The 26,503-nt window shown below is 38.1% G+C and overlaps 1 protein-coding gene across 8 annotated transcripts; it reads left to right on the top strand.

Annotated features, from left to right (window-relative positions):
• The first annotated feature begins 407 nt into the window (after positions 1–407).
• C2H7orf57 (chromosome 2 C7orf57 homolog) lies at positions 408–26,177 on the top strand. Of its 8 annotated transcripts, none has more exons than XM_074943224.1 (11): positions 408–500; positions 1,172–1,235; positions 3,720–3,917; positions 5,163–5,271; positions 5,425–5,584; positions 12,540–12,584; positions 18,546–18,646; positions 20,201–20,337; positions 22,561–22,732; positions 24,902–24,967; positions 25,538–26,177. In XM_074943224.1, exons 2-11 carry the CDS (start codon positions 1,181–1,183, stop codon positions 25,620–25,622), a joined length of 1,128 nt encoding a protein of 375 aa, XP_074799325.1. In that variant the 5' UTR covers positions 408–500; positions 1,172–1,180; the 3' UTR covers positions 25,623–26,177. The 8 variants fall into 8 exon arrangements, with proteins under 8 accessions (XP_074799325.1, XP_074799328.1, XP_074799327.1 ...); XM_074943229.1 differs by having other exon boundaries at positions 410–500; positions 22,561–22,575; XM_074943225.1 differs by having other exon boundaries at positions 472–554.
• The last annotated feature ends 326 nt before the right edge of the window (positions 26,178–26,503 follow it).

Here is a 26,503-nt window from a genome sequence, read left to right as displayed (position 1 = left end):
CAAAAATATTTTACTTTTACTTTTCTAGGTAAGCATTTGCTACGGCTGCCAGAGGGGTGCTGTGCAATCAGAAAGGAGATGGAAGATGGTCTGGACAATCAGTTACAGTGGGAATAACGGGAGCACACCCCAAGAAAATGTGAAAGCCCCTGACTCAGGCCCCCAACTCTGTCAGGCATGCCAATCCTGAGCGCTGGGCAGCACCGCACCTCATGGACCAAAGGGTTGAGTGTCATTTGCACCCACAAGAGGGAAAGGTCCAGCGTGGCGGCGGTCCTGCCGCGGGGCGCGTGCCCGTCACTCACTCGCTCACCCGCCCCTTCGCGCGCGCGGCGCTTGCAGCGGCTCGCGGGCCCGCCCGCGTCCCTTCCCTCTGGCCCCTGGAGTCCCGCCTCCGCCACGCGTGGCCCTGAAAGAGTCCCCGTTGCCATGGAAACGGGGATTGTTGTGGTTGTCGCGGAAGGCGGCGTGGTGCTGGGTCGGTTCCTTCCAGCGCGCGCGTGAGCCGGGTTCCAAGGGGACGTGCCCCCTCCCTCCCCCCCCCCGCACTCCCAGTAAGGGACCCCGAAAGCGGGGGGAGGGGAGGCGTGTCTGTCAAGGGGTAGGGGTATCTGAGGGGGTGGGGGTGTCTGTCTGTCTGTCGGGGGTGGCGTGTCTGTGGGTGCCAGGTTGGGCGCGGGTGGGGGCGGGTGCAGAGCTGCGCCCTTTCCCTTGCTGGGGGTGGGGGCTTCCAGGCCACATCCCACCATGCCCAGGTGCTGCTTTAGTTCGGGGGACCCCTGCCTGATGCTGATCATGGCCAGGCTGTTGTAGGGCACCAGGAGTCTAAGGAGCTCGGGGGAGTGTGTGTGTGGGGGTGATTATTCACCATCTGGTTAAACAGGGGCAAATACAAGGGGATTTGGAGGGGCTCTAACCCCTCAAAAAGAACAACAAATCAGGAACCACTGAGCCTGGAACAGAAGTTTGTTTATCTCACTTAATTAAAAGTGGACAGACTTAATTTTGGTACAAAGCTACTAATTGAAGCGATATCCAACAGCTGCTGTTTTATTATTTTTTAACTTTATCCCTGCCTCAATAAAAAAAAAAAAGTTGTCTACACTCCTGTTCAGTGATAACTATTTTTTTTTTTGCTATTTTCCCCTTTTTTGTCCCTTCCTTCATATAGGCTTGAGGAATGAGGAATATGAGTAAAGAGCCCTCTGGACCCCCCAACCGATACGCTTCTTGTGGCAAGTATACTGTTTGCTCTCTGTATGTAAATGTACATTTTGACATGTCTCAGGTGTGAAAAATGAAATGAAGCCTTTGCTTCCTAAGAAGGAAGCCTTCACATATACTACCTACTATATCAGCATTTTATGCTGCGGGGAACATGCACAATACCATAATCCTTGATATATTTTGGAGGGAAGGATGAGGCTGATAGTGGAATTTCCTTTGCGTTCTTTTTGTCTTGGTCACACAAGATATTCAAGACAGGAATCTGAGATGCTCTTCAACCCCACCAATGTGAGGAAACCACCATTTCCCATTTTGGCCTTCTTCTGTTTTCCTTGTTTGGAACACCCCCCTCTCTTGCTTCAAGGCAGAAGCTAATGCCACACTATAATCCAGCTAGTTAGATGCACTTTACCAAGTGACTTTATCTGCCCCTGGGCATCATGACATCATCTCCAGGACATGCCTGAGTACTGGCCTAAAGACCCAAGGTTGTTCCTAAACTTGAGTTTTGCATACTGTAGTACCCAGCAACAGCCAGCACTTTTCATGAAAACTAGTCAACTCAGATTTTAAAATAATTTTTTCTTATAAATAGCATTGTGAAAGAAGGAAGTAAACTTATTTTGATTAAGTTAACTAAATTTTTTTAATGTAGTGGTTTGTGTGAAATTTATAGTGATGGAATGTTATTTCTCATGTAAATCAGTAATTTGTGTTTTCTGAGTTCTAGTTTATTAACAGAGTTTTAAGGATTTATGGGTGATTCCAAGGTACATAATGGGGTTGTGCCCACCCATCCCCCGTATGTCTTCTTGAAATGCTTCCTACAGATTTGAGCATGATTTTTATTTGCTGCTCCTGACTGAACCCTTTACTATTTCCATACCAAGAGTTATTTTGTTGCTTTCTAAATCATGCAGATGTTCTGCTTCCCCAATGCTGCCTGAGAGAAACTCAACTGAGATAAAACCAGCTTTAAAATTTCACGCTTTGATTTATAAATCAGAACATAGGGTAGCCTGTTCAGTTGGGGTCACAGGTCCTTTTTACAGGAGGTTCCCAGAAGGTCTCAAACTGTTTCTGTTGCTAATGGGTAGGCCATTGGCATTTTCCATGATAAACTAATTTTAAAGAGTTTGTACTTCAACTGTGAAAACTCTCACTGGGCTTAAAGTATTAAATAAAAACACAACAAATATGTTTGAATAAGGTAGGGTTCCAAGTTGGTAGTTATCCAGCAAGTTAACTAGGATGAAAAGGTTCCTGGTGGATGAAAACATCCCATTCCAGGTGGACCAATGAGTAAGTGTGGTGGAAAAAACCCCGCAAACAATCTAATGCTTCTTGCCTCTGCTACTAAGGAAAGCTCTTTTGTTTTTTAATTATCATTTATACACTTTTTCCATTGCCATTACATGGAATATATTAACTAATTTCAATGGAATATCTGTTTATAGAGAACCTGTTAACTTAAAAACCACAGTTCTCTCTGAAAATGTTTTACCTACACTTGCTATAAGTAACACCTCAGATTGTTATAATTTAAGGTGAGTAAATAAAAATCTTCTCTTTTGTTCTGTATATTTACTTTGTGCTTTGATAGCACAATTATGTGTATTCCATTTAACCATTTTTCCCACATAGTCAGCCGTCCATTTCCTTTATTTGTGTGGTCTTTCCTACAATAATGGGAGTGGAAATATTTGAAAAAAACAAAGGGAAAATGTGAGTGTAAAACTACAAAATTTGGGAGTCAGATTCAAGGGCAGATGTAGTACATCAAGCTACTCCGAGCTAACTTTTTGAAACTGACTTGAGTTCAGGTTGTCTTTTAAAATAGCACGTCAGCAGTATGCAGAGGTGTCCAGCAAATGACTTAACCTGACTGGTTCTAGTGCACTGAAATATTGCTCAGCCATGCAATGTTTGGAACTCATCTTAAATTAGAAGAAATTAGGTACGTTGTGAAAGCGGCTTACTCTCTAGGGCTCTGTTTAATTTAATCATTATATTTCTTCAGATTATATTTCAGTAGTTAACTTAAACAAGTAAAGAGCTGATCGCAGAAAAATAGGAATGCATTTAAGTGTTTTTTGTTAATAGTTGAAGGAGGAAAGGTCACCAAAAAATTAATGCCTTCCACTGCTGTCTTCTTGCATTTTACTGATCTTGGCATCTATTAACCTAGTTCTCTGAATGGGAAAGATAATAACATTGTATTGTAGGACCGTTGTAGTGACAATTTGAAACAACATTAAAGGCTTTTTAAACAAGGCTCTACAGTGGTATCACAGTTTTTGTGTGATCACCTAGAAGTATCAAGTATTTATTATTTTCTCCTTAGTGAGCATTTCATTTCTGTTACATCTTTCATAAAATATAGTATGTTACTCTGTAGTTTAATGTGGACTTTGATTATTACATCTGCTCTTTGACACAGTAATGTTATCAGTAAATGTATAACCTAAATATTTTTTTCATAATGATTATAGAATGGTACTACCATGTTCCACTGAAACGATCAGAGAAGTCTGTGAATTCAGAAATCCCAATCCCTCCACCATCTCAGATCCCAGGTCTGAGCAACCTCGGAGAGCATCACAATGAAATTACATTTGGGAGCCGCAGGAAATGGATCAAAGACACAGACTCAGAATATGTAAAGCTGGCAAAGCAAGGAGGCCAACCTGGTGAACCACAGTTCATTTTAGCATTATTTGTGGTTTGGGGAGCTTAAAAAATTGACAACGATAACTGGAGACTATTCCAGCAATTTTAAAAGTGACACATTTGTGGGGAAACTATAGAAAGGGAAATGCTGTATGTTGTTGAAATATGTTGAATCCTCAAGAAAACAATGCAAAAATCTTTATCAGTAAATGTAATCGTTATAGTCTAATGTCACATTGCAATAACCCCAATACCTCATTGTTGGAGTCGTAACTGTTTTCTGCTCCAGCTTTTGCCCTTCCTTTATCTTTCGTGGCTAAAATATTATTGTTAGGCTAAAATCCATTGATTAGCTCTTAAAGTATATTCCATCTGATCCAGAATGTTTTTTCTATTCCTATTAAATTGAATTTAGAACATTGCTAAACCTTTATGATAAAACCTGGGTATGTTAATGCTGATACATTCTAACTATAGTATAAATTATTTGGCAGGTTAGCTGCATTACCTGGGGATCTGAACAATTTATTTTGTGTTTAACAGAGAAAACATCTACCTGGGTACCGAGCTTTGGAAGGTTTATTATAACTGTAAATATATACCTTTAGCATTGAAACTTGGGGGTGGGGGGGAATGGTCTAATCCCAAAAGGAAATAGTCATAAAATTGGAAAAAGTCTGTAAAGGTTTTATTAAAATTACTTTTCAGTTTTTGCAGTAAATGGTTTTTATTATTATACATATATTTTGTTTTCAGTTAATTGAAGATGTGAAAAACTTAAATGGACATAGCTTTGCCACAGAGTTTCAATGATTCCCAGTCTGTAAAATGAGAAATATATCCACATGTATTATCAGGCACTGTATTATATAACTATATGTCAAGATATGTAAAATGAGATGCTTGAGATAATTGAAATACCGTATTGGAAATAATATTGGAAAAATGAATTGGCCAGACCTTCAAAACTACTGCTACTTGCTACCCACAAGGCCAGCAAGTAGCAGTAGTTTTGAAGGTCTGGCCAATTCATTTTTCCAATATTATTTCCAATACGGTATTTCAATTATACTGGTGATTATCCTATTCGGATTAAAATGTAGTGAAAGTTCTGATTGTCCAAACTGCATCTCAGTAAGGGCTACAAATAGAAATATTTCTTTTATAAAAATTTTAGTAAAAGATAACAGCAACATAAAAATATTCATTTATAACCATGGAAAATACTACAGCATTAATGTATCTGTCTTTTTTTTTAACTTAAGATTTGTTGAAACATTTTACACCTAGTACAAGAAAAACATCCCCAGTAGCTTATGCTGCACCTGACTGGTATACACACCACAGTAAACCTCCAACACATGATGAATCTAAGTAAGTATGCTATGATTCCATGGAGGCTGTGTAACTTTTTATAACCTACTGTATTTTCCTTTTGTTAGTCTCCTTAAGTTTTAGGCTTTGAATTAATACTTTTGCAACAGAGAAATAATATAGAAAAAATAATTGTGAAATCTTGGTCTACAGAGCCCATGTTTCCTCAATGCCTGACTACATGGTTCATGAAGAGTTTAAGTCTGATCAGCTCAATGGTAACTATGAAACAAAAAGAGGGCCTTTTGATTTTGATATAAAAAGTATTTGGCAGAGGGATGCTGAGGACAAGGAGAACAAAGAGAAAAAAAAGGTACGATTTAAAGACTTTCTTCTTGGTGTAAAACTTCTGAAAAAACTAGGTGTTTTTTTTTTTTTTTAAGGGGAATGGCAATGCATTAGAACAACGCATTTTTGTACTGAAGTTACAGAAGTGATTTAAAATACATAGTTCTGTCATGAAGTGTTCTTGTTTCAGCATACTGTACCAGGAATACATTTTCCAATCACATTGTACATTTCGTGTACTGCAAAGTTGATTAAAGTGAAATATTCTCCAATCATCTCTCATAATGCAGTTTATTTTCTATTCACTCTCTGCCAATATGGGCCTTACTCCAGATCTTTTCTTGTTAGACACAGGTGAATGTTCAGGTGTACTATTTGGGTTTTGTTTAGTTTAATTGAGGAAATACTCTGAAAAGTGCTGTGGTACCAGTTCTGGAAACAGATAGCCTCCATTTATCCACAAAATAGGTACAGCACAAGCAGTCATTACTGCAATTTTTCACACATTATCCTTCTAGTTTGGATTGATCTTGACCTGGCTGAAACGATCTGTGATGGCAGTTAAAGCCTAATTTTTTTTTTACGTGTTCACTAATTTTGGGTGATCAATTTTTTTCATGCTTTGTTTCGGACACCTGGGACCTGATTTTCAAAGGTGCTGAACACCAACACTTCTCTTCAAGTCAAAGGGGGTACTTCTGAAAATCAGGCTCTAGGTATTTCAAGTTGTAAACCTAAGTCACTTGTGAAAATTTGGGCGAAATTCCCTTGGATTGTGTTGAAAGTACTAGTTAGTGAAGTTGGGAATTGGGGCTCCTGTAATGATGTTTGTCCATACAGAATTGGGCAGGGAACATCTTGCCAGTCCACATAAGCAATCAAATGCTTGTCAGGTGATTACATTGTAATTTAGATAATAATTTAGAGACATGAAGTTTATTTCCTGAACTATCCAGTCCCCAAGAAGACTTAAATAACCAATACTTAAAATAGAAGCTTAAGCTCCCAAGGAAGCCTCCTGGTTAAATTTCAAGATGATGTAAACAGGGGAGGAAGCTTTTTCTTTTTTAAAAGGATGAAAACAGGATGGTGTAAGATAAAACAGGTCCACTGATCCTCCTGCTTATGACCCCACTATTGTCAACATATCTGGGGCCAAGTTTATTCCTGGGGTGAGCAGGCATAACAAGTTAACTCCAAAGGGAGTTTGGCCTATTTTTACCAAGGCCAGAATTTGGTCCACAGCATGCCAAGTCAGTAATTTATATTCAATTTGTAGCTCCACTGAATCTGAAATTGGAATACATTACACTATGCTACTTAGACCTGCTTTCTAATCTGTGGAGGGCCAACATGCAATTTATGCCACCATTTTCACCACTGCTGAATTTGACCCAAAGATGCTAAATCTAAAAACTAACTCCCATAGGCTAAATGCCTAAGATATCTAAGATGATCTCTGACCACTTAACTCTTTCTAGTTTAAATTTTATTTTGCTTCCTACCTGATTGTCCTCCCTAGAGCCCTTGGTTCATGCATTTGTCATTCCAGCTTTCTCCTTCAGGATTTTTCTGCTTTAAGTACCTTGATGAATTAGGCCCTAAAGAGGAGGGCGAGCACATATCTGACTTCTATGACAAGTTGGAAGAATGTGTTTCTGAGGGGTTACACAATCCAAACACTACTCGTATAGGTTGGGAAAATGGTCTGCCTTTACTGAAGAAAATGTCTTGGCTGCAGAAGATTCAAGAGTTTTTTCTCTGCTTGTTCATGAATCTCTTCTGGTGGCAGTTATGAAGAGTTTTCCATTTAACATGAAATATCATGGCATGCCCCACTTTCATAGCAACTTTTACCTCTTTGCCCCCTTCTCATAAGGATTTTCTATCTTGTTATTGTTTAAGAATGCCCTCCTACCAAATATTTTCTCCTTCCTACAGATTCTTCTAGTAAATAAAATGGAGAGAGCATCATGAAATAATTTTTATTCTACTTTCTTGGCCTTGCAATCTATATAGTTGAACTTTTACAAATGGTTCCTAATGCTGTTTAAACAAATTTCCAATAAGTCTTCCATTTCCTTATTTTATGGTGATGCTTTCGATAATTTGTAGTTAGCTGCTAGGGTAGAGCTAAGGTTCTGCAGAAACAGGACAATCTTTGGTTTAAAAATTTGAAAGCAAAGTGCCATTTTAAAGTTCAGAATCATTAGGCACAATTTTTTAGGGTACAAAAGTTGTTTGCTGCAGTCATAGAAAGAAACCCTTAAGGGCAAGTGCAAAAACATTTTACCCCGGAGGTTTCCTGTTCCCTTCTGGGCTCTACTGCTGATTCTTCAACCTTTTGTGTCTCTATCTTTTGAATTGTGAGAAACTCTTATTCCTGATATTGAAAGATGGGTTTCTGACAGTTGCCATGCCCAGGAAAACTGGGGCCTGGGAAATCTTTTCTTTAACCTTCATCCCCCCTCACTTAAATGTTAAGGACAGTATTACACTGTTGAGCTTCAAGCTTCTTGCCAAAAATTGTGTTCAAGTTCCATGTCAATCATACAATTGTACAATTTGCAATTTTTTTCAAAAGCCATATTCTGCTAAGGTGGTTCTTGGTACTTTTAAGACTCAAAACATTTAAGTGAACAAAGCTCAGTCCTTAAAGATTTCAGCTCTCTCTTCACTGGTGCTATGCTCACCTATGTGTGTCACTAGGACATCTGGAGGCATGTGATGTGAATTAATATGAATTGTCACAGCAAATGAATATGAATGGTCACTGGTCCAGGAAAAGAGTGAGAGAGTGACTCTATAGCTTAGTGGTTAGAGCGCTTTCATAGGCTGTGGATGACTCAAGTCCCTGCTCTAATGACTACTCATACAAAATGGAACAGCTTCAACAGGAGAGACTGAGAAAACTCTACACTAGAATATCCCGTAGTCCACTGGTTAGAGTGTACTCCTGCAATGGGGTAGACCCCAGTTCAAATTCCTGCTCCATATAAGGCAGAAGAAGAGTGCCACAGGGCATCCAGTTGCGTGCCACAATAAGGGGTTATGAATCAAGTGTCTAGAGTAGGTACTGCTGTCCTAATCTACAAAGCAGGGCATTGCGGCCTACTGGCCAGAGTCCATGCTCTTGCTCTTGGGGCAGCATGGCCTAACGGCCAAAGTCCCTAAGCAGTGCCCACACCCTGTGGTAGGTGTGGGGTGGGGTAGAGGCCCAGGCCCACCTTTCTCCACAGGGTCTCAACCCAGGGCCCTGTGAAATCGGTGGTCTGCAGTTTGGCTCGGTTTCCTATTTTAACAGTCATGTTTCCTAGGTCACTTCCTACCCTTGGTTCCTGCTCTGTCAGTTCTCCTGGGGACCTTGGCTTTCTGGCTCGCTTTCATCCTCCAGGGTCAATGGGGTTTTCACTGTTGATCTCACTGGTTCGGCCTTCAGTCTGTAGCTCCAGTAACTCCCCGGCAGGAGCTGGCAGCGTACATTCACTCTTCTCCTCAGTCAGCCCAAGCTGAGCTGAGTCACTCCCTTTTCTATCCTGTCTTCAGGTTGAGCCTGCCCAGCAGGAGTGAGGGGGCATTGCCTCTTCGTCCCACAATGTGCAGTTAGTCCCAGCTAGGTCAGTGCGGGGTAGATACACCCCATCACAAGGGGAATTGAACCTGTGTCTCCCACACAGCCCAGGTGAGTGTTCTAACCACTGGGGTAACCTTTATAAGGAGGTTTCCTCTTTTTTTTTTTTTTTTTTTCATTTCATCAATTTGCTTCAAATTTGCAAATAGTTTCAGGTCAACTGAAACTGCATATTTTAGCAAATCAACTATTCATCCAAAATATTTCAGACAGCTCTAATCCTGAATGCTGTATGGAGCTTCAAAATGCCTCCAAAAGGTGATCCTGATTCAAACATAGAAGCAGGCCACCACATTCTATATTGGAGAAGGGCACTAGGATGTGTGAGACTCAGGGCTTCTTGTATCCAGAAGCCTTGCAGGTGGAAATGCATTCTGTCTCAAGACAATCCTGGTTGTCATATGCATAGCAGAGAAGAAGAATATGATCACAAACATACTGAGTCAAACAATGACAGATCTTCATGAGTGGTCTCTGTATCAGTGTGTGTGTGTGTGTGTGTGTGTGTGTGTGTGTGGAGGGGGGGGGAGGTCAGACCTTTCAGTGGGCTACACTGAAGGTGAATCTCTTCACCATTTACTGGAACAAGAAGTTACTGGTCCTTTATGAATGACACCAAGAAAAGACCACATTAGCAAGTGACAACTCCATCCCCTGGGGTGAGAAGTTCCTTTATGCCTTCCACCTGATCCCATTTGTAACAAAGCTAATGGCAGACCTTAGACGAGACTATGTTTTATCTTACATTTCCTGGTGATTCAGACAAATAAGGTGCTCAGCTCTGCTGCAGATGGCCAAATTCAGTCCAATAAAAGCTGAGAGTCTGGCCTCAGATAATCACTTAGAACGGGGACACCTTGTTCCATCCCATTTCCAGACCTCTCTCTCTAACTTGGTAGCTCCTGTCATGATAGAGATCTGTAGGCAAGGTGTCTACAGGCAGGTGGTTTGTGTACTCTTGACCCCTAAAGTAATTTACATAGAAGAATTTCTTACATGGAACTTCATTTTTCTGGTGGCAGTGACCTCAGCTCATAGATTAAGTAAACTTCTGGCTGTAGTGACTGAACTGCCTTATGCCAAATTTCGTAAGGGCGTGGTATTGCTACAGACTCATTTTCATTTCCTCTCCAATGTGATATTGGAGTTCCACCTTACCTAGCATATTGTCCTGCTAATATTCAAGTTCTGTGTGATTGCATTTCTCATTACTATGACCTGGCTGACATGAAGCTAAACCATGTCAATACTCTATCCAAGATAAGATGATCACCACTGCTTACCTCAGGAATGTTTCCATCACAGACATATGTAGCAGCTACATGGTGATCTCTGTGCATACTTACATATAATTATTTCTTGTATTCTGGTTTCAAGAAGGAATTCAGTTTCAACAGTTCAGTGCCCTAGAACTTATTCACAAGTAGAGGTGGCCAAACTTCCTCACCCATCCCCAAATATTTTTGTTTCTTATTTTCAGTTAGCCAACTTTTATATCAACTTTCTTGACTAGTCATTGATTCTAAAGATTTGAATTAGGTCTGATGTTATTTATTGAGAGGTAGCCTTCTATATGTATCTATTTTAAAAAAATTATACTTTCCTATGTCATATCATAGGCATTGGCCTTATCGTGGCAGCTGTATTATTTTTCTATGGGGCAGACATCCCTCAAATTTTTACTATTCAGGAGTGAGAATCCTGTATAGATTATATTTTTAAAGAAAAAATTACTTACCTTTATAATTCTTTTTTTCTCAGAAGATATGCTGTAGGATTCTCTATCACCTACTTCTATTCAGAGTTTACCGATTATCTTTTGAGATGTCTTTCACTTTGTACCTTTTCTTTCATTTTTATTTAATGCTTTTTTATCATGTTAATCATCTTGTTCTGGTTTACTGCTAGTAGGAGCTTCACATCTTATGCAATCAGAACTAAGTGAACTATTTGGAGAGGAGGATTTGGACTTGAGTGGAGTTGATGCATGATAACCAGTTAAGGCCTGAAACATTCTCAGCCCTGCTACTACTGCCTTTAATGGTCAAAAGCCTAAGAGCTAGCAGAGTTCCACCAATCTTATTGTAAGAGGCTAAGACCCAGGATTGAGAATCTTTCAAAGTGGTATTTTTGGAGAAGCAGAATTACAAAATATATATTTTTCCTGTCTCTGAGATAGCTAGGCCCTGGGACTTTAAGGGCTTTAAAGATAACCAACCAGCATCTTTAATTGCACCCAGATGAAAGTTGAAAATCAGTGCATGGAACGCTGGTATTAGATGTTCACATGGATTTTGCCTCTTAAAAGGTGAATAGCTAGCTATGCTATACTGATGGTTTCAAGTAGTTATTAACAGTAACCCTAAGTACATCACATTACCTTAGTCCAACATGAAAATAACCAAAACATGTATTGTAGTGATGAGGCCTACATCAGAGAAGCTGCAATGAAGGATCCAATAAGACCTGGAAACTGTGAACCATTTAGAAATAGTCTGAACATTACCTGTTCATTGGAAGGAGCAGTCGTAATATCCATCAGCGTTTCAATATGTTTCTCCGCCACCAGCATCTTTTCAATTTTATTTAGATTTCATATTATAAATTGAATTAAACCAGCTAGATTTCATCCATGATGACCTCACATTGATTAGGCATGAGGAATGCTAAGAAATCATGGAATCAAAGTTTAAAGGAAAGAGATGCTGAACAGAGTATGAACAGCATACTGGTGATTAACACATTAATTATTTTCATTACAGTAGCACCCAACTGTCCCAATCAAAATTGGAGTCCTGTTATTCTAGGCACTGTGTGGGCACATAGAAAGACACATCTTGTCCCAAAAAGCTTACAATCTAAATGGGCAATGAAGACAAACAGATGTACAAAGAGATGAACCGACTTACCCAGGATTACACACTAGGTCAGTGACAGAGCTGAGGATAGAACCCAAGCCTCCTACTTCTAGTGTAGTTCCCCAGCCACTAAATCATGCTGCCTTATTGTTTTGAATCTTTGAAATTTGACATTTAGGTATTGGTACTGACTTTTTTTTTTTAAACATAACCATCCTGAAATGTAACTTTTCCTCCCGCTCCTTCCTTGCCATTATTTCACAATTGAGCATTGGCAGATTGAGAGGTATGCAAGGGTATTTCAGTGGGATTAGTTTTCCCTAAGGCAGTGATACAATGTTTCCAGGGCTGGTCTCTTTCCCCATTTTAGCTGTGATACCCTGCAGGTCAAATTTTGCAACATCAGTAAAATTTATTGCAATTTACAAAAGGCAAGCATCTTAAATCATGTCTCTTGCATAAGTTACAATATTCGCTAATTCTCCTATCAGGAAAATGCTGCTCAAGTTGAGGTCCATGTGGGCAACACAAAAGAGGTGCGTATATCACTAAAATAGGGGTGTGGTTTGACAGAAAAGAAATTTGCCTCATGCAGTAATCATTTTACAGTACTGTCCAAAAGTATAAATTGGCTTTCCAAGAAGTATTGTTCCCAAAAGCAGACTTAATCTATGTTATAATACTGCACTTGACCGTCTCAACTTCTTTGCTAAAATTTTCTCTCTTCTAGGGCTAAAATTACTCTTGCTTTCTTTTCTTTTTTTTAAAACGTATCTCCTAGTATCTCATCTGCTAACTTTGTTATGTACAGGACAGTTTACATTGTATTGTAAACAGCTTCTTGGGAATTATGCATTTTTAAATCACTTTTATACAAGATTTAGATGTAGCTATGTGGTTATAATTACAATTGTCTAACACTTTTTTAAAAACTAAGTTCAGTATCAAAGGTTAAAAAGATTTTTTTAAAAGGATAACCTGATCATTGTCACTCAGTCAATCTTCTTCCTTTTTTTGGACATGCTTTATAATAGTTATTTTGCACTGTTACAGTGCCTTATCTTCAAGGACCTCAAAGCATTTTATAAAAATTAATGATTTAAGCCTCACCACCTGTAAAGTAGGCAGTCATTGTCATCAGTTTTACAGATAGGAAAACTGGGATACAGAGAGTAAGTGACTTGCTCAAGTCCCTAGAGGAGTCTGTGACACAGCTGGTACTAAAACTCAAATCTCCTGTGTACCAGTTCTGTGCTTTGGCCCTTTCTATCTTTGTTCTTTTATTCCCAACTGATATGCAGTGGAACTCAGAATAAGCTCCTAAGTGAACTACTGGACTTGCTCCGTTACCTTGGAAGACGAAACCGGTTTTCTGCCATGACTATATTTGAGCTCAGTAGTAAAATTATGTCAGAATCCTCCTATATATAGTTAGCAGGACACATCATACAATTTAAAAACTAGTTTTAAAAAGCTCTAAAGTGTAATCTGAGAACTCCTAGACTTCAATAGGGCTTTAACACTAAATCACAGAGATGTGCAATATTACTACCGATTTTTATTTGAACTACTTTAACTACTCAGCTTTCTTTCCTCTCTCATTCTTGTTGCTAAAAATAGAAATCTTAAATTCATCTATTTTTATTTAACACATAGGAAAGGTCATTATTTACAATATGAGCATATGAGAAGCAACAGCAAAAAGGTTTAAGAATAAAATGTAGGTTTCATGTATAGATACCTTAAAATTTCTTTGCTTCCTCATATTTCTTTTTCCTTTATTCTGAGGAAAATTAAGTGCTTCTGACACATTTTTATAAAATATAAGGCCAGTAGACTCACCTCCACAGTTTTAAAAAACTTCAGTGGAAGCAATTGTTTTTAAACAATCAGTCCCAGGTAATATATGAAACTAAGAACCTGAATGTGAAATTCACTCCTATGCAAAAGGCTAGCACAAGGCCTGTGGTCCACTTATTCAGACTGAAATGATACATACATTTTGTGCTGACATCCTACACAGAGAGGAATTTCACCCATTGGAATCAACTTCATTGCTAAGGAAAATGCAAAAATAAGCGGAGCATAAATAATGAAATGTGCACATTTAAAAATATATTTTACTTAGTAATTGATGGTGCTTTTAAAAACATAGGTAGAGAAATGTATTTACAGCATTTTTTAATTGTCAATTTCTCTTCAAAAAAGTTGAAACACTTTACACTGGAATGTGCATAAATGACCCACTGTTGCATAAAAAGACTTTAAAATATAGTAATAGTGAACCACAGTTACACAGCTTTTAATATTGTAGCTATATACAGTAATAAGATTCCATGATTTTCACAATTTGTCACTCTGAAACCTAAAATGGCTGTAGAGTTAGTGTGAAGTGATGAAAACAGCTATAAGCATGACAGAGAGCTTTTTTTGTTCAGAATATCACCAGATTCAGTCATCATTAGGTTTTGCAGAATGTTCCCATCCAATTTTTAAGTTCTCAGCCATTATGACTTTTATAAATTACATCCCTGCTACAGCAAGGCATTTATTTATGCCATGCCAAGAGTCCTAGATCACTGTGATATCAGAGATAACTCAACCAATCACCACCCTTACTATACAGCTAATTTTCATGCAACAGCTTCATTGGTTGTGTGAGAGAGACTGAACAGATGTTGAGTTACTTTGGCCTAAATGCCACAGTTCTTCAAAACCAAGCACGCAACAACCACAAACACACTTTTCCCACTATCACAGATCAACAGAAATTTCCCAGCACAGCACAATCCACACACAAATCAACACAGCCACCCATACAACAGCAGAACCAGTACACACAATGACCCCCGAACTTAACTCTGAAACCTACGATGTCCGTTCAGTCAGTGTGAAGCAATGGAAACAGCTGCAAGCATGGCAGAGAGCTTGTTTTGTTCAGAATATCACCACATTCGGTTGTCACTGGGTTTCTCAGTTTGTAAACCTCCATTTTTTTAAAATTTCTCAGCCATTTCTGGCTTTTTTACAAAGATGACTTTACAAATTACACCCACGTGATAGCTTGAACTTTGCGCTATTAGTAATGTAAATAACTGTACTCCTTAGCAAAAAGTAAGTGACATTTGGCTTCATTGCCCCCAATAGCATTCTCTCTAGTCTGGCTTCTTTGAGTTGTTGCTGTGGTGGCTGTTGCCTGAGAAGCCCTGGAGACAGCTGTTTTCTCCAAGTGGGTTAGCTGCCTGAATGGCTTTCAGATTATTCATATATAGTTAGCATAAAGGCAGCTGGAAAAACTTTTCATAGAGAAGAGAAGAATTATATTTTTGAACTTAAATCCAACATCTATCCCAATTTATTTAGATTTTCCTAAGATGAAGAATGAGCTGTTTTCTAGCTGAGATCTGCACTTCATTTGTAATTTAAGGAAATCTATGGTTACATACAATTTGTTTCATGTTTTCCCATGAAATGCATATAAAATGAGAATCAAAATTAACTATGAAAATATGAGAATCTGCCTTGATCACAGTCTGAGCACAAGACTACACAATAAGTATGTCAAAACAGCTTTTTAGTTTTCCCATGTCCATAATCAAGTAAGCTTCAGGAAGCACTTCAGTGAATTATGCCTTGGCCTTCAGCTGCAATGTGGCTGTTTGTTGAAATTCAAGACAAATAAAAAATGATTAATAAAAATCAGAAGTAGTAGGGTTTTGCCTACCTCTTTACTTTGTTTTCCCTGTCCTACTATTTGTAATTGTTTAGGCTTCTCTTTTTTCCATCTTATGTTCCTGTTATGTATTGTTTTTCCATCTGCTGTTCATAATATACATAACCATATCAAACTGTGTTTCTGTGGTACTCTCTGTGTAGGCTCGGGAGGATTAGATTTTTATCAGCAAATTTCAATATATGTTGTTTTCACCATATACACACATACCAATGAAAAAATATTTCCATCAATACTAATCAAAATTTACAGATAGGCAAAGTAAGAAAAATACTGATTGATTTAAGGCTATTTATTTTGAGCTGTGATGTTGACAGTTTGTGTTTTAACTTATAAAGCTTTAACTTTTTGAATCTCAATGTCTACTGTCATTAAATAATTATTGTCTGACCCCCTCATTATGTGACCCTGCATAATTTCCCACAACTGTCAAAATTTAAATTGATAAAAATTAAAATAATGCTTAAAACATAATTTTGTGCAATTGAACATTTAAATTGATAAAAATAAAAAAAACACTCACAATGCTGTAATGGAGATAGAGGAAGGCAACAATAAGACAGATTCATTGCACCTTAGCATATTACTTTGAAATATAAGGCACAAACAAATTACTTAGAAAAACTGAGCCTCAATTTTTCAGTACTTGATAGTGTAGGAGAATGACTGATTGATTCTAAACCACTAGAATTTACAACTCCCAGGTCTGGGTAAAAGATACCGCAACATAAAACTAGTATTCATGTAAACTTTTTTCATTTTAACAGTATCTCCCATCTCTTCATCTTTTTAAGCCCCAACTCTTCAAGGGTCATTTTGTCCACAATGAAATAACCCCATCATCTTACTTGTTACCAGATGCTGCAATCCATCACCTTAGGTGAAATCCTGGCCCCACTGAAGTCATTGAAAGATTTTCCATTTACTGGGGGCCAGGATTTCACCCCTGGTCTTTCCAGTTCAGAATCAGTACAAAAGCTCCATCTTAGACTTAGGTGTCCTCCATAAAATAGGAGGTGCAGGGGAAATGATCCAGTTCCTCAGACTCAACAAATATTCATCTCTCCTCTTCCTCCTCTCCTCACCACCTCTCATTGTATCTTGTCTTTCACTGGCCTCCTAATTAGTACATGCTCAATCATTTCACATTTTTATTGCACTCGTCTTCACTCATCTCATATCACATCTGCACAGGCTACCTGCAACCTCCATAATATACTTATATTTAGAAGAATGAGCTGCATTTGTTTTGGAAGTGTTTCAATTATATTTTCATATGAATGTTACAATACAATATATTTCATTTTTGTAAGGGTTGCAACCTTGTTGCAATTACTAATATTATTTATTATTTTGTACTTTAACGGTTTATATGTAGTCTTCTTGTAATGATCAGATCCAACTTAATACAGTATGGCTCTATGCCCAGTAGTATACAGCTAATTTATATAGCAAAAAAAATTCACTTCTAATCATCCAGTCTTGAAGCTTTTGTAATAATATGATAGCAGTGATTATATCTATATCTTCTGGTGTGTTGGAATGTCACGGTAACTCTGACTTTCAACTAGCTACATAAGATATTTTAGTAGATAAAAATATGTTCAAATATAATTTTGATTCTAATAATCTAAAGAATACACAAAGAAGATTAAGAATTCTTAGAGGTGACCTTTAAATACGGGGCTTGTGCCATTTTTAGCTTATTTATGATGTATAAAGGAAGCTTAAAAGAATGTTTTAAAACATTATTTCTATGTTTTTTAACCTTAGAACTATTGGAAAAGTCAGGTTTGGTCTTCTCTATTATTGTTGAAGAACCTCTGAGACATTTGGGGGATATTTATTTTGACTTCAACACCTTAATTGAAGGGGCAAGGGTATCGAAACTTTAACAAAGACTTCCTTTAACTTCACTTGCTAATTAACATTTTGGATAAAGATGTTAAAAACATACAAACAGTTTTAAACAGTCCGATTAAGATTCCTCTCTCTTTAGTTACTCATTGTTTACTCTCTTGGCTCTTTTGATGTGACCATTTCACTAGGTCTCCAAGTATCAAAGAATATTCTATGCTAGACTGAACCTGAATTTGCAGTGTAAATAAACAAGCAGAATTTAAAAACCACCACCTTTCAGGTCTTCCTTGTACATAATTAAGAAAAGAGGGCAAAAGCTCAGTTTTGAGGCCACCTTCAGTGTATCTGTTTGGAATTTTTCACCTCAGAATAATATAGTAAAATGGATTTATTACTGTCTGGGAGACCTTGTTTCTTAACCAAATGGACTGTGGTTCTTAAACTAGGGATGAAACCTGACCCCACTGAAATCAAAGGGAGCATTGCTATTGACTTCAGTAGGACCAGGATTTTACTTCAGAGTTGTTTCATTTCTTCCATGCAGTGGACTGAGCCGTGATGAGAACCTTTGACTGCTAAATTTTAATTTGGCAGCTTAGTTTTAGTTAGAAATGTACTACAACTCTTTTTGTCAGAGAGAAATGCTTATGGCTCAGCAGATTTATTAGTGGTGTCACTTAAAAGCCTACTAATATAACTAGTGATAAATAAATAAGGTTACCTAATTTTCTTCAGTTTTATCATTTACTTCCCTAAACTTACTGCTAGAAATACTGTACCTTGAATTGTGCAGATACTGAAGATATTTAGAGCTACCAAAGTAATCCCTTTTTCCGATGTCCCCTGATCATGTATATTTCCTTAATCATAGCCTAATTTAACAACAATGTTTTCTTTAACACAGGTAAAGCTTCCTGCTATAAACCCCAAATACCCAAACCGAATACAACCCTCTATTGCAAATAAGGAATTCCACGGGGTAAATAGGCTTTACTTTCCACCTATGTAAGTAGCACACACATTGTATTAACTAAGGCCCTGATTCTGAAAACATTTTAACTTTACTCACCTGTATAAATGTTTGTAGGATCAGGGCTTATATTTGTAATGGGCCTGAGCTACCTTGACTCTCAGGCTAGCACATGTACTATCTGAAATATTAAAATGGTTTTATAAATAACTTAAGTCATGTTGTTTAATTTTTAGGATATACCATTAAATGTAACTACAAAGTTGAAAAAAATAAGCACATATAAGTCAGTACATTCAAAACTTTTAGGTTCCTACAATGATGTTTATTGTGTACATCCAGTACTTTTTTGTTGTTGTGTTTTTAAAACACAAGACTTTAAAATAGTGTTTGTTTTTGGTTCTCAATGCAATGCAGTGAATGGACCATAATGTCCATTATCACTATTTGTACTAAAGTAGTGCACAAAGAATCCAGTTAAGATTGAGACTGATGTTTGGTCTGGGTTCTGTGTAGACACATTAAGTTACCATCTTCGCTTGAAGAGTTTACCGTCTAATTTAAGACAAGAAACAAGTGGTGTAACAAATTATAGGAGGGAGAACCAGGGTAACTGATAGGAACATGCGATTACATCAAATAGCTATGTGTATAATTAGATGGTTTCAAGTTGTTAAAAGAATACTTAATTATTATAAAACATAAAGGAATAAATGTGTAGTCCCAATATGTTTTATAATCTATGCTTAATAATTTGAACAAAAACATTATGTATATGTTTAACAGCAAAAATGGGAATAGAAAATGCCACATTTATGTAACTTTGGGTATTTCTACACAGCATTTTAGAGTGAGTTGCCTGTCTGGGTTGGTAGACATGGTAATGGGACTCAGGCTAGCCCTCTAAAAACAGTTCTCTAGACAGTGCTTTGACGTTGCCGCTCGGACTGAAGCCTATGCTCTGAAGCCCACCCCTCTCCGTGGGCTTCAGAGCTTGAACTGCAATTTAAAAGCGCTGTCTGCACAGCAATTTTTAGAGTGCTAGTATGAGCCCCGCTAGCCCAAGTCTGTCGACCCAGGCTGGGAGGCTCACACCAAAATGTGTGTAGATACACCCTTAGAGTTAACATTGCTTAGGAATCTAGTTTTTGAACTTAATGACTTTATTTGCTTTACTTCTCTATTTCTGACATGAATTACCCTTTTCATCTCACTTTACCATTCTGCTACAGGGCCAAATTTTGCAGCCCTCGATCACACAAATCTCTCATTAATTGAGTTTTGTTGAATGAGGACTACAAAATTTTGTCTCTTAATGATGATAAAAAAACAGTGGTTATTTATGATTGATTATGCAAACCTTATGACATTTTATAAGAAGCATGTTAAATTCATATTATACTAATTTAACCCCTGGGAAAAATAAATATAAATGACATTTCTGTTTTTGTTATTTACTTGCATATAAAAGAACTTGGTATAAGATACCACTCTCTTTTCTGTAAAATAAAACTGTTGCTGCCAATTCTTTCTTATGTTTTATTTCTGAACTCTTGTCTGATTATATATTTGTATTTATTTTTGTATAGGCCTGGTCAGAAAAACAACGAACCAGTAAACTTCAGCAAACTGATTAGCAATGGTTACAGGGATGATTGGATTCAGCAGCGTAATGACTGGGAGAAAAAGATTCAGCAAACCTCAAAAAATAATGAGCAGCCTGAAGGTGAAGTGTATTGTGACTATTTTTTTCTTTAATTTAGCAGTTATCTAAAGGTAGTAACCAATATTAGCTCTATCCGCTCACACATCTTACTTTTGAATATGATTACACTGACTATTAATATAGTCAGTCAGCATTACACTGACTATTTTGCTCTAACTAATCCAATACGGGCTCAATTTAAAAAATACATGTGACTTTAATTGTAAGGGCAAAGTTGTCAGTGGCTTTGTATATCTTTTAAGTTGTGAAAGTATGCTTTGTCTTTGTCTTGTGGCTAAATTCTGCTTGCTTTATTTATCTAAGAGATTGAAGAGACAGGTCCAATCACATGCTTAAAGTTAAGCAAATGTTTAAATACTCTTCTGGATCCTGGCTTGGGTACATAGAACTTGGCTCTTAGTTCTTTACTGAAATCTCCATCCCAAACACAGCAAAACACACCGGTATGATAGGTAGATCAATCAGTGTCATTATGCAAAAACTAATTCCTGTCTGCTTTTGAGTCTGGAGGTTTAGAAGAAACACTGTTAGGGTGAAAAAATCCAACAACAATAAAACAAAACACAGCTATGCAGTGCTCATGCTTTAGAATCTCACTTTGTCATGCACTGTTCCATAAAACTACAAATATATAGCATTATTATTTGTGTATTTGAGTGTTCTAAAGTGAGCAACATCCACAAGCAACGATTGACTTCAAGAAATCTTCTATTAATAATTATATGGTAATCTGTAAGCTACATATTCACTGACACACAACCATTATTAATTGATACTAAATACAAAAATATAGTTTGGACCACCAGACTTTTACAGTTCATTTCATGTAACCTTTCCCCCCCTCTCTTCCCCCAAGTTGGCTAGACTCCCTACCATCCTACTAGCTGTTTACAACATCTCTCTAGTCCAGGAGTGGGCAAACCTTTTGGCCCGAGGGCCACATCGGGGTGCGAAACTGTATGGAGGGCCAGGTAGGGAAGGCTGTGCCTCCCCAAACAGCCTGGCCCCTGCCCCCTATCCACCCCCTCCCACTGCCTGCCCCCCTCAAAATCCCCGACCCATCCAGTGCTTCACCACCCTCCTTGTGAAAAAGTTTTTCCTAATATCCAACCTAAACTTCCCCCACTGCAACTTGAGACCATTACTCCTCGTTCTGTCATCTGCTACCACTGAGAACAGTCTAGTTTGATCCTCTTTGGAACCCCCTTTCAGGTAGTTGAAAGCAGCTATCAAATCCCCCCCTCATTCTTCTCTTCCGCAGACTAAACAATCCCAGTTCCCTCAGCCTCTCCTCATAAGTCATGTGTTCCAGTCCCTTAATCATTTTTGTTGCCCTCCGCTGGACATTTTCCAATTTTTCCACATCCTTCTTGTAGTGTGGGGCCCAAAACTGGACACAGTACTCCAGATGAGGCCTCGCCAATGTCAAATAGAGGGGAACGATCATGTCCCTCGATCTGCTGGCAATGCCCCTACGTATACATCCCAAAATGCCATTGGCCTTCTTGGCAACAAGGGCACACTGTTGACTCATATCCAGTTTCTCGTCCACTGTAACCCCTAGGTCCTTTTCTGCAGAACTGCTGCCTAGCCATTCGGTCCCTAGTCTGTAGCGGTGCATGGGATTCTTCCGTCCTAAGTGCAGGACTCTGCACTTGTCCTTGTTGAACCTCATCAGATTTCTTTTGGCCCAATCCTCTAATTTGTCTAGGGCCCTCTGTAGCCTATCCCTAGCCTCCAGCGTATCTACCTCTCCTCCCAGTTTAGTGTCATCTGCAAACTTGCTGAGGGTGCAATCCACTCCATCTTCCAGATCATTAATGAAGGTATTGAACAAAACCGGCTCAAGGACCAACCCTTGGGGCACTCCACTGGATACTGGCTGCCAACAAGACATGGAGCCATTGATCACTACCGTTGAGCCCGACAATCTAGCCAGCTTTCTATCCACCTTATAATCCATTCATCCAGCCCATACTTCTTTAACTTGCTGGCAAGAATACTATGGGAGACTGTGTCAAAAGCTTTGTTAAAGTAAAGGAACAACACATCCACTGCTTTCCCCTCATCCACAGAGCCAGTAATTATAAATAGGTTTAGAGACAGGTAATTGATTTAGGTTGGTTTAAGAATTTTAAAACTTGCTTAATCAGTTTTTTTATACACTGTTATTTTTATTATGGCATCTTTAGTAAAGTGTTCTTTCTGCATTATTTCTTGCAGAGTCTCTTCCTCCAAGTGAGTACCAGAAGAAAATAGAAAAGAAGCAGAAAGCTAAAAAATATAAATTGTCATTCAAAAGAAAAACTGTTGCAAAAATAAAGGATGAACCCAGATCTCAATCTGGACCTGAAATAGGTGCCCCACCTAAGAAGTCACTCTTCAAACTCAACATGTATGCCACCCCAGTCCCTATCCGCACAGAACCCATTGCTGTCTTTAGAGAATTAAAGACTTCATTAATTAACAAAGCAACCTAAAAACTTTTCCCCTAACACAAACATTTAATGTTTTTATTACTCTTGGTTTTGGATTTTACTTAACACAGAACACTTCTTCCTGAATTTTTCAACTATTGGGGTCTCTGTATGTGGAAATTTAAGATACTGCATTATTAAATTTCCAACTTAATTTTTTCAGTAGAAGCAGGTTTGTGTGTGAGCCTAGGAAGGAGCATCTCAGGAAATGAAGGAAAGGCACATACATTGAGTCTCAGAGCATGCATGGTTTTAATTTTTAATGTTTGTTTTACTGTAGTGCATCTGAAACTGGGGAAGGTTAGGTAGGGTAGCTTAACCTGCCAAGCTCTGACTCAAGGTATGTGTGACTAGATGTTGTCTCAATGATGTAGGAATTTCAGGGTAATGGCTAGTTGATTGATTCTCTCACTTTTCATTTTCTTTTTTATTTTTTTAATTAATTTATATAGTGTGACTTCAAATAGAATTTAAACATCAACCATGCTGATAGAACTGCATTGGGAGGACTGTTTGCGGTACCTTCTTCCACTCCCCTCCACCTCCCACACCCTTTCAAAGGCTTAGTACTGCCAGTCAGTGGTGCTGAAGCAGTACATCTCTTCCCACTTCACAACAAGGCTCAGGCTTGGCAACGTTATAATTTAGAACTTAGGATACTACCACTATAATTGCTATGCACATTTACTGGGTGCCAGTTAGGTTAATGGCTACAGCACCATCCTTAAATTGTAACAGTCCCAAAGTACTAACTTCATAAACAGACAGGTCCGTGTAAACACCCACCACATTGACTGGTGTTATGTAAATTGCCAGAAAGTATCTAGATTTTGGAGTTCCATGGTGTGTGAGAGAGATGGCAAGTTGTCGGTGATGTAGTTAGCCAATTGGTATTATGTCAAATTGTTAAGGGTCTTGTTTGAGTTATGTGCAGTGACAGTGAGAATGAAGTGTTTTTAATTTGCAACTTTAAATTGAGTAACAACTATGCAAAGAAATACCTAAAAGGGCACAGGTGTTGAAATTTCTCTAGATTGTGATCATGTAAATCTCCCACATGAAACATAACCCATTCCATATCATCTAAGATTAGTTAGAATAGGAGGACAAACTGTTTTATTGCATGGTATTAAGCTATTAAAGTTCACCTATTGCTGTTTTACTTCTCAATTTGGTATTCCACATAATAATCAGTTGGAAAATTATATGGGATACAAATGTTTGGACGATTATTTCTACTTTTGTATTTAGCACTTACCTTTTTCTAGCTATCCTTACCTCCCCTACCCCAAACTTTTTTTTCCCTGTCTTATTTTTTATCTTGTTCCCTTCCTCCTCTTGTTACAGTTAGCAACAGTAGTATTATGAGTGAGCTTTGTATATAGAAGTGGGGCTGGAGGGTTACAAATGTCGAGCTCTTCTGCAATTAAAGTGACTTTCACTGAGTAGGATTGTAAATTTACATTACAATCAAGTTATAAAATTTTTCCCCCTCCTTAATGGGTATGGAGCTTCACAAATGGAGCACAGCTACTGTGATTCTGCTGAACAGTTGAATATCAGAATATGGGGGCCCCTCACAGGGAGTACACATTTCCACAAAAAAATGGAGTTCAGCTCTGCTTGGGCTCCCTTCGTGCTTTCACGGGCAGAGGTAGTTTAGGGGCATCGTACAGCTGAAGTGGCGGATCTACAGCTAGGCATCTCCACTGGCCATTGACTTCCGCAAATGCACTAGGGTCTGTCCACACAAAACTGGCAGAATCAGGGTCTTAGTTAGTTTCTCTCTGTAGCTGGCTTCATGTGTGGAGCATTGCTATATCTGATGCTGTTTTGCCACTGTTCCACCACACAGGATGCATACAAGTGAGCAATGGATAAGGAAGCATTACAGGGCATTGATTCTTGGTCAGAGAGCAGCAATGCATTGCAAACTTCACATGTAGCATTATATATCTGTAAGTGACCGGGAGGAAAGACAAGTATTAGACTTTGTAGGTATTTTTTGCAAGTGAAAAGGTTAGCATTTGGCCACATTGTTTTATTGTCAGAAGTTGTCATCTAGTCTCTCATTTTTTGTATTGCAGGTTCAGGGACATCCCAGCCCGAATTGACTCCAACAGACAACAAGTAAAAGCTGCAGCTTCAGAGATGTAATAAGTATATTAATTTTAAAAAGAGCATCAAGAACAGTAAAGCATGATATGGCTTATGAAACAGGCTCCTATGTTTATAGGTTGATATTTGTTAATTACATGTATCTAACCATTGTAGTTAAATTCATCCCTGGTGCAACTTCATTTACTTCAGTAGCTTTACACCAGAGATGAAATTGGTTCAGTGCTTCACTCCAGCAAGTTCTACAGTGTAGGCAATAGCTACTGCAGTATACTTCTAGGTCTGGTTTTAATGTCATGTCAGCATACAAATTGAAGCCTATATTATCACTGGTTCCACCAGACTAGTGCTACACCATTACCATCAATTTGCCTTTCACTAAGGTTTTGTCTACACACAAATACTGTACCAGTATAGTTAAAGTAGTACAATCCCCTTTACTGTGGACACAGTTATGCCGTTAAAGGAAGGGAAAGTATACTGATGTAAACGTGTCTACGCTAAAGATTGTACTGGTATAACTACTTAGATAAAATCTCACACTCCCAACTGAAAAGTTATACTGGTACAAAAACTCTTAGACCAGCTTTACGGCTTTCTTACAGCACTGCGGCGCTGCACCTGCTACATAAGAATTGGTTGATCAGTGGCATTGCTGCAGGAACAGGACCAACTCAGCAGATCCTGTAGCATCATGTGTCATAGTTTTGCATCACTGGAAGTGGTTCAATAGCGCAAACAATGAGACTGATCTGAGCAATGCATGCTGTCTGCACTTAAAGCCTTTAAAGTCTTAATAATTTTGTACGTCTTGTAATTTTGACTGGGTCAAGAAAATTCTATTTAATGCTAGAATTCTGTGTTGTTGGTTCATATTAAGCAAAAAAAGGTTATATTTTTGAAATAGCAATGCATATTAATGGTAAAGATGTTACTCTGAAAGCTGGGACGTATTAACAATCTTCAGTACTGCATTTTCACATTTACTTTTGTCTGTTTGAATTAGGGTTTGTCCCTTGAATCCCATAAGCCATACAAACATTGAATCTGTTTGAGTAGATTCCACTAGAGAATGGACATAATTTTAGATTTGGTTCATTAAGAAATTTCTTTTTATACTGTGGGGGAAAAAAAAACCCAAAAATTGTTACAATTGAAATGTTAATTTGGTTATTTCCTTTTCAGAATATACTCACCATTCATTGTACATCTGTTAATCCAAAATTAAAAGTTTTAAGTCATATTACCAAAAAAGCATCTGTCTGAATACAGTGTTTTCTGAATTAGTTTGCATTGATTTAGCAATACTTTTAAATTAGTTTGGTATGAAAATTGGTTAGACACTATTATGAAAGTGGGCCTATTACTAATTCAAAACCAAAAAACTTAGGGAGAAATCCTGACCTTATTGAAGACAGTGGGAGTTTTGCCATTCAGGTCAGTGGGATCAAGACTTCACTTGTCATTTCAAACACCAGTTCAGGTTTCTAAATAAATGGCAAACATTGTACTTATCACATTATTTACAAAACCCAAGTGCTTAAATAAATCTTATAATGTTCGCAAATAAG

Source organism: Natator depressus, chromosome 2 (genome assembly GCF_965152275.1).
Source record: "Natator depressus isolate rNatDep1 chromosome 2, rNatDep2.hap1, whole genome shotgun sequence".
NCBI lineage: Eukaryota > Metazoa > Chordata > Testudines > Cheloniidae > Natator > Natator depressus.
The sequence above is the reverse complement of the archived record's forward strand: the minus strand, read 5'-3'. Positions and strand labels throughout refer to the sequence as shown.